This window comes from Panthera tigris, chromosome X, assembly GCF_018350195.1.
Source record: "Panthera tigris isolate Pti1 chromosome X, P.tigris_Pti1_mat1.1, whole genome shotgun sequence".
NCBI classification, from domain to species: Eukaryota; Metazoa; Chordata; class Mammalia; order Carnivora; family Felidae; genus Panthera; species Panthera tigris.
In genome coordinates, this window is record NC_056677.1 from 57,690,855 (window position 1) to 57,708,442 (window position 17,588).

At 51.4% G+C, this 17,588-nt stretch overlaps 3 protein-coding genes across 6 annotated transcripts; 1 reads left to right on the forward strand and 2 right to left on the reverse strand.

Moving 5' to 3' along the window:
• Positions 1-1,665: 1,665 nt before the first annotated feature.
• Positions 1,666-8,954, forward strand: FOXO4 (forkhead box O4). Its single transcript, XM_007099096.2, has 3 exons — positions 1,666-2,592; positions 6,082-7,141; positions 7,468-8,954. The coding sequence occupies exons 1-3, from the start codon at positions 2,131-2,133 to the stop codon at positions 7,473-7,475; spliced, it is 1,530 nt and encodes a 509-aa protein (XP_007099158.2). The 5' UTR covers positions 1,666-2,130; the 3' UTR covers positions 7,476-8,954.
• Positions 8,955-9,439: 485 nt separating this feature from the next.
• Positions 9,440-11,526, reverse strand: CXHXorf65 (chromosome X CXorf65 homolog). 4 transcript variants are annotated; one of them, XM_042974698.1, is made up of 6 exons: positions 11,301-11,524; positions 11,091-11,207; positions 10,771-10,905; positions 10,390-10,458; positions 9,803-9,909; positions 9,440-9,577 (listed from the first exon to the last, which is right to left on the reverse strand). In XM_042974698.1, exons 1-6 carry the CDS (start codon positions 11,323-11,325, stop codon positions 9,470-9,472), a joined length of 561 nt encoding a protein of 186 aa, XP_042830632.1. In that variant the 5' UTR covers positions 11,326-11,524; the 3' UTR covers positions 9,440-9,469. The 4 variants fall into 4 exon arrangements, with proteins under 4 accessions (XP_042830632.1, XP_007089188.1, XP_007089190.1 ...); XM_007089126.2 differs by having other exon boundaries at positions 11,091-11,177; positions 11,301-11,513; XM_007089128.2 differs by lacking the exon at positions 11,091-11,207 and having other exon boundaries at positions 11,301-11,526.
• Positions 11,527-12,087: 561 nt separating this feature from the next.
• IL2RG (interleukin 2 receptor subunit gamma) lies at positions 12,088-15,858 on the reverse strand. Its single transcript, XM_007089125.3, has 8 exons — positions 15,684-15,858; positions 15,310-15,463; positions 14,911-15,095; positions 14,531-14,670; positions 13,953-14,115; positions 13,280-13,376; positions 12,953-13,022; positions 12,088-12,612 (listed from the first exon to the last, which is right to left on the reverse strand). Exons 1-8 carry the CDS (start codon positions 15,796-15,798, stop codon positions 12,427-12,429), a joined length of 1,110 nt encoding a protein of 369 aa, XP_007089187.2. The 5' UTR covers positions 15,799-15,858; the 3' UTR covers positions 12,088-12,426.
• Between the last annotated feature and the right edge of the window lie 1,730 nt (positions 15,859-17,588).

Sequence of the window (17,588 nt, forward strand, 5' to 3'; positions counted from 1 at the left end):
TACAATACAATATGGTCTGTGCTATAAAACACAAGCCTGCACAAAGTGCTTGGGAATGCAGAAAAGGGAGAACTCCACCTGAGGGGAACAAGGAAGGCTGAATAGGAGTGTTCCAAAATAAGAGACTTGGGGAGGGGACGATGAGAGGGAGGACACCCCAGGAGGTGGAGGTATAAAAGGGTATGGCATTTCCAGGAAACAGTACAAAACTCTGGTTGGAACTTAGTGTGCCCAGTGAAAGATGAAGCAGGAAATGTGGGAAGTGTCCTGAAACTGAAGATACTGTGTGTACCTTGCTAGAGAGTTTGAACTTTATCGCATAGGCAATAGGGAAAACCAAAGGAAGTTTCAAGCAGGGAAGATTTATGGTCATAAATAAATGTTATGATCCTAGTTCCCCTGCCTCCTAGCTGTGACTTTGGGTATGTCACCGAATCTCTGAGCACTAGTGTCTTCATCTGTAGAGTGCGGTTGATAGCAGTACCTGCTTTACAGGGTGGATTTGAGGAGTAAATGAACTAATGTATGTAAAGCAATTAGCACAGCGCCTGGCACATAATAAGCACTCCATACATTTTAACTATTATTACCAGGAGTGTTTCTTACAAGGGAGATTTGTTGGCAGCATGGAACATAAAACCATAGTGGGGGAAAAGACTGACGGCAGGAGGTGCAATTAAGATGATATTGCAATTTAATCCTGTGATAAATAAGGTATGCAACTGCGAATTGGATGTGAGAAGTTAAAGAGATGAAAAGGCAAAAGGTATTTTAGCTTGGAAGACTGGGTAGATCAGGACAGCTATTGACCAAATTCAGAGATAAGGGTAGCCAGAGCATAGGGGTGTGGGTGCAAGAACAGATGAGTTAAGTTTGGGACCTGTTGAATGAGAAGTGAAGCGGCCCAAGACGGGAACCTGGAAACTATCAATATTTAAGGGCAGGCCAGAAGAGCCAGTGGAGAAAACTGATTGGTCAGCCACCGCACGGTCACCGTGAATTGCACTTGGGGGCTTGGGGGGTGGGGAGAGGCGGGTAGAGGAGACACTATCATCAGTATTTGTTTATGTTACACAAGCCCGTCCATTCTTTGCTTCTTGCCTCTCGGTTTTCTGCTTCTTGTAGAGACCACATTTTTCCCCCTCCCCTCTCCACTAAAAGAAGGAAAGGTCTAGCACCCCTCAACATGGTCACCTAGGCGACCCGAAGTCACACGGGAGGAGGTGGGAAGGGGGGAAGAAAGGAGGAAAACGACTTTTCAAGAAAAGAAAAAGTCCGCAACGACCTCTATTAATTAAAGTTCCACCTCCCTATATCCTGCCACGCCGCTCTCCAGCCGCCCTTATCGGGCTCCTGGCCGCGAAGTAGGACGGGAAATGTAGTCCTTAAGGCCGACTAGGGTGGCAAGACTGAAGAACTCGGTTTCCCAACTGGCTCTCCAGGCGCGTGCGCAGATGGCTGCCCCGGCGAGTGGTAAACAGAGACGTCAGGCGGGGGCTGCGGCTGGGAGCAAAACAAAAAGGAAACCCGGGGGGCGGGGGGTGGGGGGGTTGATAGGGGAATTGGTGCGGGAATAGGAGAGGCTGGGGCCGCGGGGACGTGGACCCCATTAAGAGTGGAGGGAAAGGAAGAGGCGGGGGGAGGGGCAGCTAGGGGAGGGGCAAGTGACGCGGGGGAGCGGGGCGTGGGGGAGGGCAGTGATCCGGGTGGAGGAAATTTGGGAGGAGTGTCCGGGGGGCAGCAACTTAAAAGGGGGAGGGAACCGCGGCTAAGGAGACGTTTGGTGATGGGAGCGCAATGTATGAGGGGATACGGTGCCTCAGGTTTAAAAGAGCAGGAAGCTGAGTGAGAGGCTGGAAAAAAAGTGCCTTCGCTAGGCGGAGGTTACAGGTGGTGTCTCAGAAAGAGCTCTGAGGCTGTCCGCTTGTAGTCGAGAAAAGGATCAGAGAACTGTGTAGAAGGGACAGCTTTGGGGGCTAGCGTTCTGGGGCGAGGGGGAAGTTCGCGACTTTCTGAGGACCGGCAGGAATGTGCCTCCTGGCCCTCGGTGCTTCCCCCCTGGGGGGAGGCATCGTGAGGGACTGTGGCAGGCTCCTCTGAACGCTGAGTGGCGGAGGTCCAACTCCACGTATGGATCCAAGGAATGAGAATTCAGCCACAGAGGCTGCTGCGATCATAGACCTCGATCCCGACTTCGAACCCCAGAGCCGTCCCCGCTCCTGCACCTGGCCCCTTCCCCGACCAGAGCTCGCTACCGAGGCGTCCGAGCCGCCCGAGCCGCCCGAGGTGGAGCCGGGTCTGAGAGAGAAGGTACACACGGAGGGACGCTCAGACCCGATCCTGTTGCCCTCCCAGCTCCCCGAGCCGGCAGGGGGCCCCCAGCCCGGGATCCTGGGGGCTGTAACAGGTCCTCGGAAGGGAGGCTCCCGCCGGAATGCCTGGGGAAATCAGTCATATGCAGAACTCATCAGCCAGGCCATTGAAAGCGCCCCCGAGAAGCGACTGACACTCGCCCAGATCTATGAGTGGATGGTCCGCACTGTGCCCTACTTCAAGGACAAGGGTGACAGCAACAGCTCAGCAGGATGGAAGGTAACTATGACCCCCTTACCTCTGTCCCAATACCATCTGCCCCTGGGATCCCTAGCCTCCTTGCTGCCATTCTGGGGCCCCTTTTACGCCCCCACCCGAGAGACCCACCTTCAATCATCAATTACACATTTACTTAGGACATAGTATATACCACGCTCAGTGCTTGATGCTGGAGGATGGCAGATGAATAAGACACTGTCCTTGCCTTGGAGAAAATTGAATTCTCTGCTCACTGCTCAGCACTTCCAGCACTTTGGCTTGAGCTGCCCCCAAACACTTATTCCCACAGAGAAGTCTTTATCCTATGTACAGCAGGAACTGTGTGGATTCCCCACATGAACCTGGCCTTCCCTCCTCCCCCACCTCCCACCCCAACACCTTTTCTCCCATTCCTGTGGGATTACTTGGATTCCCTGCTTGCTTCTCAATACCTCAGGGTAGAGGTACTGTTCAAGAACTCCTCTACCCAAGAAGAGGAGGTAGAGTGGCATAGGTTAAAAAAAAAAAGGTGATTTTCATGGGGTAAGGTAGCTGATCTTACGGACCAGGAGGGGAAAAAAGGGGCATGAGCTGCTACCTGCCTCAGTTTACCCTGTAGTGCTAAGAAACTCCCTAGTAAGGTGCTATCTAAGTCTGGGAGGGGAAGAGTTTTCATTTACTGTTGAGGAATATTAGTTACAAAAAGAGAGAGAGAGAGAGACAAGGCTCTGACTTTAGAGCAAAAGGTTGGGAGTTCTCTTGGCCTTCCATGAAGAAACTGTGAGGAAAGATCTCACTAGATGCTTGGAAAACTTGTCCTGAGAAGGGGCCCTAATCGTGAAACGGGGAGCTTCAACTCCTTGACATCCCGCACCCCCATAGGTGGTGAGATCAGTGTACAAGAAAGTACAGAGGGTTGAATGAGCAGAGGGTCCTCCCCTAGGTAGAGTAGATGGAGGGAGGGATCAGATCTGCAGTATTCCTAGGAGTTGGGCAGGACAGAAAACAGGACAGCTGACTGAGACCCTTGGCACTATTTCTGGGTAGACTGCCATGCCACAGTCTCAGCTCATAAAGAGCTCCCTCCCCTCCTTGGACCCAGCCTACACAGCTGTTTTTTCTTTTCCCTTAGGTTCATTTTCCAGGATAGAAGAAATAATCATGAGTTGTTAGTTATGCTGTGGGAATGTAGTCCCTCCTTATAATTTACACTTATTTGCTGCTTTTTAGTTTACAAAGTAGTTTTGACATTTTTTGTTTTATTAATTTTCCCAGCAATTCTTGAGATTCCACGTTTTACATACTGGGAAACTAAGGTATGGAAAGGTCAGGAAGCTCACCTAATATCAGTAGAGTGAGGACTTGAACTCAGGTCTAACTATAAATCATATATTCTTTCTGCTAGCCCATGCTGCCAAATTCTCTTCATTGGGCTGAGTGCTGGGCCTTCAAGGCTCTCATTCCCCACCCCCCACCCCCACTCCAAAGAGTAAGCTTCACAGCCTGAACTGGCTTCTCTGGGGATGTGCTGAGATTACTCCCACCCCACGGTGGGGGGGGGGTGGCACTCACTTAGAACAAGAAAGCTTAGTTTAGGTGGCTTGGGGAACAATTACCAGTCACTCCCCCCACTTCTAACAGGTAAGAATTATAGGGAGCTGACCTCTCCAGGTAGGAGGTTGTACTAGTTCTGAGGCCTAAAGGAGAGGGGATAGAAGAATGGGCCTCATGGGTATTGAGTGTGGAGAAAGAAACGGACCTTCTCAGCAGACCCAGAGTTAAAGGATGGAAGGGGTGGGGAGTCACAGTGCCAGAAGTCACAGTGGTTCTCAGTTACTAAGGATGGATGGTTACTGTGTAGGTGGACAAGTGGGATTCCTCGAAAGAACCAGGAGTACCAATGTAGCCAGTGTGTTTAGGAATGCCATTACTGAAGGGTCCCAGGGAGACACGGAGTTCTTTGCCTCAAGAGCCCTGGAACAAGAAGCTACTTAAGCATCTTTCCCCAGGCAGAGGGTCTCCTTATCTGGAGCACCAGTCAGAAATCAATTCATGTGTTTCTGACTGTCCATAGCCTCAGCCTCTAGTTTTGCTCCAAGCCCTTCTGGGCTCCTCCTGATTTTCCAAACACTAAAGAGCTCCATGTGGGAGGTCAAATGCCCCTAAGGTTGGAGATCTTAGGCACAAATTCCTGAGGAGAAGTAGGGGAAAGGAGGTAGGAAAGAGTAGGGAGGTGGGGGGGGGCGGGGACACAGAAGGATGGTGTAACTAGCCTGGGGCAACCAGTAGCAATAAGCTGCTCTGGGGGCTCAAGAAGCTACCAATCTCAGCTCCCTAGGCCCCTGAGGAAAAAAAAAAAAAAACTTATCTCTCTCAGAATATCAGCAGTGAGGGAGAAAGGGAGAACAGAGGGAGGAAAGGAGGAAGGGAGAACATGGAGCTTCCAATACCCAAGGCACTCCAAAGCCGATAGAGCCTCAAGGGGCCACCCACCAATAAGGTAACATATCGATTATGTACTGGCAGCTTGGCACTCTGAGGGGGCCACCGTTTGAGGGCTGCCTGACTGGACAACATGGCCTGCGCCATGGGCACTTCTACTTGATTCGTGTAATTGCATGAGATGGTAAATAGTACAATATAGGTTGGGTAAGGTGGTGTAGAACAGATTAAAAATACCACACAAGAAATTTGGCAGCAGCAGTCAGGAAGCCACTTAATAGAAGAGAGGGGACTTCTGCTTGGTCTTGAGGAACTAGCAGAATTTACTGAGGGGAGATCCTTCCTAGGACAAGGAATGTGTCTTGTGGATTTGAGGCACGGTGAGAAGCCTGGCCTGAGTGAAGTTGAGGGTGTGTGCCCAGTGATCGGGAGGAATCAGGAACAAAGGAATCTGCAAATCCTATGGAGAGCTGGGGCTCCAGTGCCCCATGGGGAGTAGAGCGCCAGCTCTGTTGAGGGTCCAGCCCCTCAGCCTATTCAGAGAACTGGCTCAACACAGGGTCGGTCAGTCCTGGGCCGGTGTTACGCCACTTTCCCGTAAACTCCACCCAAGCCTCCGCTCAAGGAAAGAGATTGGAGCTGTGGAATTCTCTTTCCCCACCTAATCCTAGCTCTTGCTGAACCAGGAGTGTGTCTCCCCAGTGACCACCAACACCAGACAGCCCCTCAGAGACCTGGGAGGAGTGCAGTGCTGTGAGCTTTTCCAGAGCAGGCCCAGTGCCCTCTGCAGTACGTTGTTACTCAGGCTGTCTCCTGGGCCCTTGTGCCAAAAAGTCTGGAGCAGAGGCTGAGTGTCTTGCCTTTGGGTGGGAACTGTGTATGGTCTCCCCATACACACACCCTCCTTCCCTGCCCCTACCTTTGCCTGTTCTCCTCTGGATTTGGATAGCTCTGAGTTTGGAGGAATGCCCCTGCTATGTCCCAGCGTCCTTTGAGGCTGGACTGCTGGCCACTGACCTCCCCTGCACGTACCTCATGCCCCTTTCCTCCTGCCTCTGCCCCCTCCAGAACTCGATCCGCCACAACCTGTCCCTGCACAGCAAGTTCATCAAGGTTCACAACGAGGCTACTGGCAAGAGCTCTTGGTGGATGCTGAACCCTGAGGGAGGCAAGAGCGGCAAGGCTCCCCGCCGACGGGCAGCCTCCATGGATAGCAGCAGCAAGCTGCTTCGGGGCCGCAGCAAGGCCCCCAAGAAGAAACCAGCCGTGCTGCCAGCCCCGCCTGAAGGTGCCACTCCGACCAGCCCCGTTGGCCACTTCACCAAGTGGTCAGGCAGCCCTTGTTCTCGAAACCCTGAAGAAGCAGATGTGTGGACCACCTTCCGTCCACGAAGCAGTTCAAATGCTAGCAGTGTCAGCACAAGGCACTCCCCCATGAGGCGAGAGTCTGAGGTGCTGGCAGAGGAGGAGATACCAGCCTCCGTCAGCAGCTATGCAGGGGGTGTCCCTCCCACCCTAAATGAAGATCTGGAGCTGTTAGATGGGCTCAATCTCACATCTTCCCATTCCCTGCTATCTCGGAGTAGTCTCTCTGGCTTCTCTTTGCAGCATCCTGGGGTGACAGGTCCCTTACACACCTACAGCACCTCCCTCTTCAGCCCAGCAGAGGGGCCCCTGTCAGCAGGAGAAGGGTGCTTCTCAAGCTCCCAGTCTCTGGAGGCTCTGCTCACCTCTGATACGCCACCACCCCCTGCTGATGTCCTCATGACCCAGGTAGATCCCATTCTGTCCCAGGCTCCGACACTTCTGTTGCTGGGGGGCATACCTTCCTCCAGTAAGCTAGCCACAGGGGTTGGCCTGTGTCCCAAGCCCCTAGAGGCCCCAGGCCCCAGCAGTCTGGTTCCCACCCTCTCTATGATAGCGCCACCTCCAGTCATGGCAGGTGCTCCCATCCCCAAGACCCTGGGGACTCCTGTGCTCACACCTGCTACGGAAGCTGCAAGCCAAGACAGAATGCCTCAGGATCTAGATCTCGATATGTACATGGAGAACCTGGAGTGTGACGTGGATAACATCATCAGTGACCTCATGGATGGGGGTGAGGGATTGGACTTCAACTTTGAGCCAGGTATGGTACCTCTTAATCAACAGTAGCATCTCACAACCTCTGGCCACCCCCTAGGTGCCCAGCTAGTCCCATGAGCTGAGCAAGAGGGAGATTTAGAGCAAGGAGTAGCTGGAGCTCCTGGGGAATTGGGAGGGTATCATAGTGGAGAGGCAGAGTTTCCAGATGGGACCTCCAGGCCCTTCAGCAAAGCCCACCCCTAGCATTAGCACAGGAAAACGTGTGGGGAAGGGCTGTCTCTGTTTTGGGGGCGTGTGACCTTAATGGTGGAAAGTTGTCACACCCCAGATCAGCCTCTTACCTTGTCTTCTGTTTTCTTCTTCCCACAGATCCCTGAGCCATGGCTAGAAGCTTTGTCCCCTGCTTCAGAGGTGGAGCCAGGCGTGCCCATATCCACTCTTTACCCTTGACCCTTCCCTGGGAATTTGGGACCCTGCTTTAGAGCTAGGGTGGGGTCTGCTCACACAGGTGTTGAGGAAATTAGAAAGATAAAACTGCCCCATATGGTAACTATGGGGGGAGGGAGGGAGGGAAAGGGGTGGGGGAAAGGGAGAAAGGGCTTATTCTCACTGTGCCAATTAGGGGGTGAGGCCCCCTCTTGGGAGCCTTCCTAGGCTCCCCCCATTCCCACTCCCTAGGTTTTATAGCAGGGGTGGGCAATGCTGTTGGAAATGTGAAGTCACCAGTGGCCTTACCCCTGCCTTTGGGAGCAGGATTTTTTGTAGTCTTATCTGAGCTGGTCCAGGCTAGGTTAAGCCTTGGATTTTTATGCAGTGGCCCCCTAGGCCAGTGGTGTGGGGTGGGGGGGAGGGTAGCAGGGACATGGAAGGGCCAAGGTCTGAGCACTGGAGAGGCTCACCAGGCCAAATCACCCTTGGAAGGCTGCAGATCACAGAAAGGCTTTTTATAAACTTTTAAAGAAATATAAACACAAATATAGAGATTTTTAACAGTGGCAAGGTGCTAGTGGTGGGGAGAATGCTTTTTTTTTTTCTTTTTGAAGGCTTTGTCATAGTGACATGATACAAACACTACAGACATTACTCGGGGAAGCATGGGAAACGGGGTGAGAGAACACCAGGCCGACAGAGAGCAGGGGGCAGGGGAGCAGCAGTGGAGAGCAGGGGAAAGAGCTCCAGCGACGATGACATGGAGACGTGGAGATGTGGAGAACAAGGTCTGGGCAGAACTAGCTTAGAATTTCCCTATGGAAAAAGCTAAGCCAGGCCCCCTCATTCACCTTGTGTCTGGGAGCATGTGGTGTTCGGGTGCAGCCACACTCTCCAATGACCCGCTGCGGGTTAGTGCTATGGTGGGAGAGTGCATTGAAGGCCTGGAATTAGTTTGCGGCCGGGGAAGGGGAGGGGGAGAAGAGGGAAGGATTTAGGGTGGTAAAGTTAGGCACAGAGACCTCCCTGTTCCAGGCCCTTGACAGCTGTTCCTGCCCTTCTTCCCCTTGCCTGACTACAGGGGTTATGTGGAAGTGTGTGTGGTGGCAGGCAGGGGGAGGGGCAGAACAGGGAAGGGGGAGCTGGGGAGCTTGGCTGAGGGTCTGGGAAATGAGCGGGATGGAGGGGAATGTGGATCAGGTTTACTAGCACCTGCCAGGGTGGCCATCTGGGGCTCCTTCTCCACCCCAGCCCCCAAAGCAGCCCCTCCCCCAGTCCCCTTTACATTGTCCCCTCCCCCCGCCCCTGCTGTGGGTTCCCATCATTTCCTGTGTCAGCGCCTGGCCTACCCAGATTGTATCATGTGCTAGATTGGAGTGGGGAAGTGTGTCAAATCAATAAATGAATAAATTCAATAAATGCCTATAACCAGCTCTGGTTTCTGCTGCCTTTCTGCTCCCCTCGGATAAGGGGTGGGGGGGTGGGGGAAAGGCAGAGGACTGGCAGGAGGGACAGCAAGGAGGCAGAGAAGTAGGGGGTTGGGGAATTTCAGCAGGAGGAGTCGGTAGATTGTGGAGGCGGGGAGGGAAGATGCCAATCCGTCACCTAACCCCAGCAGTAGTAGGCAGGCTCTCTGGATAGAGTGATAGGCCTCTCTGGAGGGGAGGTAGTTTGGTTGGAGAAGACCCCACCTCCTACTCTGTCCCTCAAAGGCTCATTGTAGGAGACTTCACGGTTTTTCCTCACCCCCACCCATGTGCTCCCCCACCCCAGCCCTCTCCTGCCACTCCTCCCCACCCTCAGAACCTCCACGGTGCCTGGGGCACACTCAAGCCTTGGTACAGATATTGGGAGACGGTGTCTTCTTGAAAAAGGGGCCTCATATAAAATTCCAGCAATTCCATACCTAATATTACTGCTCTCACTTGGTCACTTTATTCAGTTAGCGATGTCTATCCCTTCTACTGAAAACGTCTGCTCTGGTCTTAAAGGTCAGACCCCTGCGAGGGGGAGGGGGCCCCTCTTCATCTGATCTTCCGGTAGACTTAGACTGGAAAAGGAAAACGTCCATAAGTAGATAAAGAGGCCCCTTCAGGGAAGCTTTCTACAAACTAGGGTCAGAGGCAGGCCAAAAGAGGTTGGAGGTAGGTCTTGGGCTTGGACCTTGGACTTGGAAAGGAAATTCATTCCAGGGGGCCAAGGTGCAGGAGGCTTGTGTTGGCTGGGAGGGAGGGGGGAGTGTGGGGGGGGGAAGAGCACATTTGGGGAGCCTTACTGGGGCGTTCGCAGTGGATTCGATTGCAACGACTTTCTTGGCTTCTTGGATTTTAAGCATTTTCAATCGATTCTTCTCCATGACATCACATTGTGAGCGCAAGTTTTCTAAGAACCAGGAAAAGGCACCCCCCATCCCCCCTGCCTCTGAGGACTAGAGATCTTATCTACCCATCCCATCCCTCCCATAATTCCGGTGATCCCTTGGAGTAATGGGCCTAAAGCTAGGCTGAGGAGTGATCTGAAGGTGCCTAGGTTTTGCTCTTTTCATTGCAAATTGGGTCACCAAGACTCCAAGAGAAAAGGATCAAGAGCAAGATGGAAACGATGGGGTTTTGATAGGGAAATATATCAAGACAATGCTTGAGAAATGGGGGTGGGGGTAGGGGTGAGTGACACATACAACTTCATCTGATTTGAGCTACACATCCATCCTAAAGTGGACCTAGGCTGTATTCCCCTTTTCCTAGGATCCTGTGATCCTACCTGCCATATCACACCATTCCCACTCTATACAGAGAATATACTATATCATCCAGCTACATAAGGTCTTTTCCATGTTTCTCCTTCCTCCATCATGTTCCTTACCGATTAGCTCAGGTTCTGGATTCTTCAGAAGGGGCACAAAAGCTTTGTAGGCATTCTCTAGTCGGGTTCCTATGAACACAGCAGTGTGCTATCCCCAGCCCCTGCCACCCGGTCTCTACCCTTCCAAAACCCAAGATGTCAGGACCCTAGCACTCAACACGACCTTGAGCTGATGTACCTTATTTCCTCCCCTCAAGACTAATTCTAGGTGGGAGGGCATAATATGTGTAAGCCTACCCTATTGTCATAGAGGCAGTGCTCTTTCTTAGGCAGTCTAGAGATGGTCAGTTTGGATCTGGTTGAGGGGACCCTATGCTAAGGACAAGGTTCACAATCCATTTTGAGGGCCTTGCACTCTCAGGAGTGCTCCCAAGCCTCTACCTCGTGCTCCACGCTCCACCTTACAAACGTAGTAGGTGCTTCGAGCTGTAAGGAATTTGCTGGCATAGTCTCCAGGGGTCTTCATCACGAAAAACATCTTCATTGTCCCTGTTTCATCACACAAGTCGATGGTGTCTGGAGGGAGGCCATAGGGTAATTGGGGCAGTTAAGGAAGGAGAGTGGGATCCTATCCTGAATGGGTTGGAGAGAGCTGTTAGATTCAAGGAGCTCTCTTCTTGCCAGTCAAAGGGCTTGGGAGCTAGAAATGATCCTACTTACTTCTGACCATCTGCCATCAGTCCCCTCCCCCAACTCCTCACCTGTTTTAGGCAACCCTACTTTTCTGCGGGTGTAGTGCATCAACAGAAGGACAGAGCAATTGATATTGGCCAGAAACTGCTGATTATCTGAGAAGACATGGGATGGGCCATGTGGCCCTTCTCTAGTTATACATGCCATCCCTGTGATCTCCACTGCTCTCAAACCTCCCAGGCCCTACACACAGACTCCAGCTCTGTGATGCCCCTCACCTCCATGTGTGATGAAAATGAACATGCTCTCAAGATCTTCTCACTCTTCAGATAGAGGCCTGATGAGTCATTTGGAAGGAGAGTGTTCTAGAGGTCCTGGGGGAGCTGCAAGTGGGCCCATAGGATTGTGGATCTAGAGAGGTAGATGGATTGCATAGGCTGAAGGGGCCCAAAGAGAGCTACTGGCAGTTGTGGATAACCAGCATCCCTAGGGGTGGGGCCTGAGGCTGCAGTTGAGGGATTATGAGGTCAGAAGTGGTATGTGTGGCAGAAGGTGGAGTAAGGATAAGGAGAGAAGAAACTGAGTGGGGTCTGTGAAAGATTTGCTGGGAGTGGGAGCACCACAGTAAATCTAATTCTTTTTTTAAATGTTTATCTATTTATTTTGAGAGAGAGAAAGGGAGAATATGAGCAGGGGATGGGCAGAGAGAGGAAGAGAGAGAATCCCAAGCAGGCTCCGCACTGCCAACACAGAGCCTGCTATGGGGCTCGAACCCACAAACCATGAGATCATGACCTGACCTGAAACCAAGAGTCGGATGCTTAACCGACTGGGCCGCTCAGGTGCCCTGGTAAATCTAATTCTAGAATGCATCCTGGAAGGAGTGCAGGACCCCTAGAGAAAAGCCAAGTTTCTGGAACAGTCCTGTTCTCTAGTTCATTTGTGGTACTACTGCTTCCACATCGTGAGTCTACAACTCCTTTTTCCTACCGTCAGCACCATGCCTCCCCCGCTTATTGCACCCCACGTTTCCCTTGCCCCTGCCCCAACAACAGACATTCTTGATGATTATCAACAGAAGCTTTATTTCTCATTGATTCAAGAATAATTGAAGGGTAGATGGAAAAGAGGGAGGGAAGGACGGAGGGATGGCGGGGAGAAACAATCCTGTGAGGAAGAGGGGCTGGATTGGGGAAGATGAGAAACCCGGTTCGGTTTGGGGGCAAAGGGCCAATTGGATGATAGGAGAAATTGAATGCGGGTTGTGGGGGGGGGGGAGTTATAGGGGGCATAAAATTCAGAATCAGCCACAGGGGGGCGAGGTGAGCATTGGACCCAGGCTGGCTGGATGAGGGGAAGTTAGTACAATTTAGGACTACAGGACTCTGGGGTTTTGTCAGGGTATCAGGGCTCCGGTTTCAGGGTGTAACACGGGGGAGCCCAGTAGGGGCTATGCTGGCTGCAGGGGGAGCCCCCAGGCCCCTCCCCTGGAGCCCCTCCTTTTGGCGGAATCTCACTGACGTGGCAGAGCCATTCACTGTAGTCTGGCTGCAGACTCTCCGCCAGTCCCTTAGATACTCCACTCCAGGCCTAAAGACAGATATCTCCAGGTCAGGGGTCAATAAGGGGCAGGGAGTAAAAGACCCAGGCTCTGTGCCAAGGGAGCTCTTACAACGTCTGCAACTGCAGTGATCACGGAAGGGACACACAGACTCTTGGGGCCCCCAGTACCACTGTTTCCATCTGCCTCAACCAATTTGTAACCAGTTCTTCTGTGTGTCTCCATCCAGCCCATCCCCCAATCGGTTGGCCACATCCTGACTGTTAGTGCAGGCCCCCTCCCATTCCCTCTGCTCCCCATACTCTGTCTGACTTGCTGGCAGGCAGTCGCTAGTTGACAAACTGCAGTTGCCTATGACAATGTTCTCACCGAAAAGTTCCCGTGATATTCAGTAACCAGATCCTCTAGGTTCTTGAGGGTAGGAATCCGGGGCATCGTCCTGACAGAGGAGAAAGAGGGGGCACAGCAGGTTATGCTCTTTTATTATCTGTCTCCCAGTTCTCCCAGATGGAATGAAGAAGGGATTCTGTGTTCTCTGTTCCTGTGGCTTCCTTCTAGCACCATGCCCACTGGAGTGATCCCTCATTCCTTACTGTCCTGCCCTCTATTCCTGGAGACCCTGTGATAATCCTCCTCTACTATTTATTCCCAGCGGCAACCCCCCACCTCATCTTCCTGGTATATCTGAAATCTCACCGTTCCAGCCAGCAGTACACACAGATAAGGCTAATAATCAATCCCACGGAGCCAAGGGGGATAAGCACAGCTTCCATTGCAAACAACAAAGGATTCTCTATAAAAAAAAAAAAAAAAAAGGAGGAGAAAGAGACCTAACATTTGTAGTGTCCCTACTATGTGCCAACATTTGTACAGCCCCAACTTGGTGCCTGGCGCAGTGCTAGACACTGTCCGTATACTTAATCTTCATGACTCCTGAGAGGGACAAACAATTGTTATCTCCACTTTACAGATGAGGAAACAGAATCAAAGAGGTTAGTGATATGCCCCAGGTCAAAGAGGCAGTAAGTAGCAGAGGTAGGTTTAAACCCTAGATCTGTCTGCTTCCAAAGCCATCTATCTTTACCATGCACGATTTCTGGGAGTGCTGTAGGGGAATCTTATACATTCTATATCCCCTCTGCCTCCTTCTCAACAACCCCCCCCCAACACACACACACACTCCAACAACATACTGACCCAACCCTACACAGAAAAGCCCTGCTGCCTGAGGGTTGAGGTTCAACAGTGAGGGGAGATGGGCCACCAAAATTGGGGGCTTAGGGGTTGAGCGGTAGAGCAAAAGGCAGAGACGCTAGAAAGGTTGGGGTGCTGGGTTCGTGGGTAGGGGGGTGCCTTAGGCCCAGTTTACCCTTTGAAGTATTGCTGCCCCAGTGGATCGGGCGGCTCCATTCACTCCAACGCTGAGCGCTTCCACAGAGTGGGTTATAGCGGCTCCGGACACGGAACGTGTAGAATTTCTGCCCATCCACGCTAGGCAGAGAGAAGCTATGTCTGTGGTCCACTGATTGTTCCTTGGGGAGAAAGAGGGTGAGGGAGAGATGGGTGTCTAAAAAAGAAGGAAGAATTAAAACTGCTGCCCCTCCCCACATGTCATCTGGTTCTCCCCAGTTCTTCTCTCCTCTCTGGACTGCTCAAGCCACATTGCTCCCTTCACTGACTAGAATCTAATCCCTCCCCTCCAGATCCCCTTGAAGGCTTCCTTTTGTTTACTTGCTTAACAGGCATTGAGGAAAGTATGGGTACGGAAATGTTAATGGAAAGTCACGGGTGTTGATAGGAAAGGGAGTTGGATGAGGGTGGACAGAGCAGAGGAACTGGGAGGCAGAGGACAGGAGCTTGACAGCAGGCCCCCCTATGTGGCTGATTGAATACTTTATCCCCATTTGCTTGGCCTCAGCTGCTACATTCATAACCCCAGTCACTCACTGTCCAGCTGTGGTCCCAGTCACTCCGGTACTGCACAAGGTGCTCCAGACAGTGGTCCAAGTGTCTGTTACTCCAGGTCAGTTCTAGCTGGGTTTCACTCAGGTTGCGAAGCGTTAGGTTCTCCGGAGCCCAGGGGATCACTGGAGATATGCGTGTGTGTGTGTGTGTGTGTGTTCATTCCCCTGGCCTAGACAAGTTAGGATCCTGAAGGTAATGCCCCTGATCCCTCTCCCTTCCTTTATTGGATCCCTCGCCTCCTCCTTTCTGCCTAAGTACCCTTAAGGTGAAAGAAAACCACTCTGGACACTCCAGCACACCACAATATTTCCCCGGCACCCCCACAATATATCCCTGGACTCTTGATGCCCTTTCCCCATTACCCAGATTCTGCAATTTCAGCCTCTGTGTGGACTGCCTCCTGGGTTCCCGTGGGTCCTGGAGCTGGACAACAAATGTTTCATAGAGATGTATCTCTTCTTTTTGCAGCCAGCAGCCAGAAGTGATCTCTCCAGAAAATAGATAGTGGCCACACTCCTGGACTCTATCATCATTGGAGTTCTTGTACCTAGAGAAGGGTTGAGAGGAAGAGGAACAGTGGCATAAACTTGGGGACTACAGATAAGACAGCCCAGCCTCATCTCCGAACTGACGTATGATTTACCCCATGAGAAAATGGTAGGGAGGCTGGGATGCTGGCTACCCTCTTTCTTGGTCCCCACGAAGTCCCATCCAGCCCACCTCATCTTACTCCCCTGTGCTCCCCTCTTCCCTTCTCATACCAATAGTGCAGAGTCAGGTTGGTGGGATGGGGCTCAGAGCTGCTGTTCCAAGTGCAATTCATGTACTCAACATTGAACACAAAACACTGGACCTCTGGGAGGGGCAGAGTGGAAACACTGAGGGCCTCAGGGGGTGTAGCGGTCAGGAAGAAATCTAGGTTGGGGAGAAAACGAAGTGGGGGAGGGGAAGACAAGAAATGATGGTCAGGAGAAGCAGCAGCAGGAGGCAGAGAACCCTTCCCCTTTCCTTCTACACAGTACTCTTAAATTCTACCCGCATCATTCTAACGTCCCATGGCAGGTTCAAGCTTTCCGTAAGGCCCCTTCCCACAGCCTCTCTTCTCACCAACCCCCTTCAGTCCCAGGTTTCCCACCAGCTGTGATGTCTTCATTCCCATTGGGCTTGGGGCCTGTCGAGTTCAGCCCCACCCCCAGCAGAGGCAGCTGCAGGAATAAGAGGGATCTGAGTGGCAATGGTGGCTTCAACATGGCGCTTGCTCTTCGTTCCCTGGGTGTCGACTGTCAGGAACCTGGGCCCCTCACCCATTACCCCTCCCCACCCACACATTTCCTTCTGTCATAGCTTCCGGTGGAAAGAACCTTAGAAACCAGGGCTTTACAGAGGGTGTGGCAAATGTGTGCTATGACACAGGCTAAATCCTCTGGGAGATTAAGTGTTAATCTAATCTGTAGGTGTACCACCACCGCTGTAAAGTGGCATTATAAGTAGAGACTGAGGGTGGGCACACAATACTGTCACAGACTCAAGAATCCTCAGACCACCTAGATCCTGGGAAGGATCTGTTCACCACCACCAGCATCACCATGACCACTCCCAACCACCTTCTCATCTAAGTCATTTTATCTTGTAGAGTGGAGGGTCTGGACCTTCCTCCCCCTCCTGTGCTATGCTCTTTCCGGGACTCAGTCACCCTGAAACCTCAGTCAAAGCCCCACAGTCTTGGGTGGAAAGTACAGTCTTGGCTCCTGTGGGCACATGTATAGCTGTCTTTCTTCTGACCTGATCCAAACCAGAATATCCACCCAGAGCTGCTGCCTGATCTGGGTCCCTGTTGAGACTGGTGAGGAGGTCTGACTTAGAAGTAGATTCTGGAAATGGAGGAACAACAATACTGGCTTCGAACTCATCTTCCCCTAAATCTGCTTCTCTTCCTGTGTTCCCTATCTCAGTTAATGTATCATCACCCTCTCAGTCACCCAGACTTGAAACCTCAAAATCGTTGTCAACTCCTCCCTCTCTCATCCTGAGAACCCAATCAGCTCTACGTGTGTTGTTTTCCCCAGAAGTGTCTTCCTTTCCATGAGCACAGCCACTGTGCTAAGTCAGCCTCTCATGCTCTGTAGTTGTGATTATTCCTAGAACCCACTAACTGGTCTCCCTTTCTAAAGTCCCCCCTGCTCTCTAACCCATTCTTCATCTTATTGCCAGATTTTTCTTCCCCCAAACACAAGATCTGATTGGAGATGCTGTTTATAGAAATTGTTTATTTAGCAAACATTTATTAAGCCCTAAATATGTGCCAGGCACTGTGCTTATGTTCTAACGCACCTTAATTTTCTGTGGGTTAAAATTCCTTAGGGTTAGTTGAAGTGTTACCTCCCCAAGTATATTCTCCTCTCCCCAGTCAGAAATAATATGGTCTTTCTACTGTGCTTCAATAGCATTTTGTTAGTGTTACTTTTATTTATTTGTTAGTTTTATTTTTTTTAAATTGTTGTCTGTGAGTTTTATTATAGCACTCTGTCTTTTAACGGGTGATGCCATTGCAGAAAGGGTACTGGCCCAAGAGTCAAGGAGACATCTTAGTCTCAGTTCTGTTACTCAGTACCTGGATAATATCGCACAAGTGAAATTTTACTCTTTGAAAAATCAGCTTCCTCATCCACAAGATGGAGACAATTACAATCCCTAACAGTGGAGCTGTTTGCAGATTAAAGGAGATGATGTCTGGAAAGTATCTGACACTTAGTAGGTGCCTCTTTCGATAGAGCGAGTGTTCTTCTCAACCTGGAGTTCATGGACACTTAGGGGATGCATCGATAAGCTTTAAGGGCTCTAAGAATCTCCCTGGAAAGTATGCAACATTTTGTACACCTCTGCATTTTTCTGGGAAGAAGGGCCACAGCGTCTATCAGCATCTTAAAGGAGTTGCCCACCAGAAAAGGTTAAGAACCTCAGTGCCAGAACCTAACGACCTTTAGGGATTAGAGCTGGCCTTTCAGGGTTTTAATAAGTGCTTTCTTATGCAAACAGTTTC

Bases quoted from the DNA above. Each gene is read 5' to 3' on its own strand.
- FOXO4 (XM_007099096.2), top strand. From the start codon at position 2,131: ATGGATCCAAGGAATGAGAATTCAGCCACAGAGGCTGCTGCGATCATA. The intron at 2,593-6,081 runs GTAACTATGACC...TGCCCCCTCCAG, and splicing joins ACAGCTCAGCAGGATGGAAG to AACTCGATCCGCCACAACCT.
- CXHXorf65 (XM_042974698.1), bottom strand. From the start codon at position 11,325: ATGTTCATTTTCATCACACATGGAG. The intron at 11,208-11,300 runs GTGAGGGGCATC...TAACTAGAGAAG, and splicing joins CATTTTCATCACACATGGAG to GGCCACATGGCCCATCCCAT. The intron at 10,459-10,770 runs GTAGAGGCTTGG...CTGTGTTCATAG, and splicing joins GGTGGAGCGTGGAGCACGAG to GAACCCGACTAGAGAATGCC.
- IL2RG (XM_007089125.3), bottom strand. From the start codon at position 15,798: ATGTTGAAGCCACCATTGCCACTCAGATCCCTCTTATTCCTGCAGCTG. The intron at 15,096-15,309 runs GTATGAGAAGGG...ACCCTTCTCTAG, and splicing joins AACCTGACTCTGCACTATTG to GTACAAGAACTCCAATGATG. The intron at 14,671-14,910 runs GTAATGGGGAAA...GCATATCTCCAG, and splicing joins GCTGAAATTGCAGAATCTGG to TGATCCCCTGGGCTCCGGAG.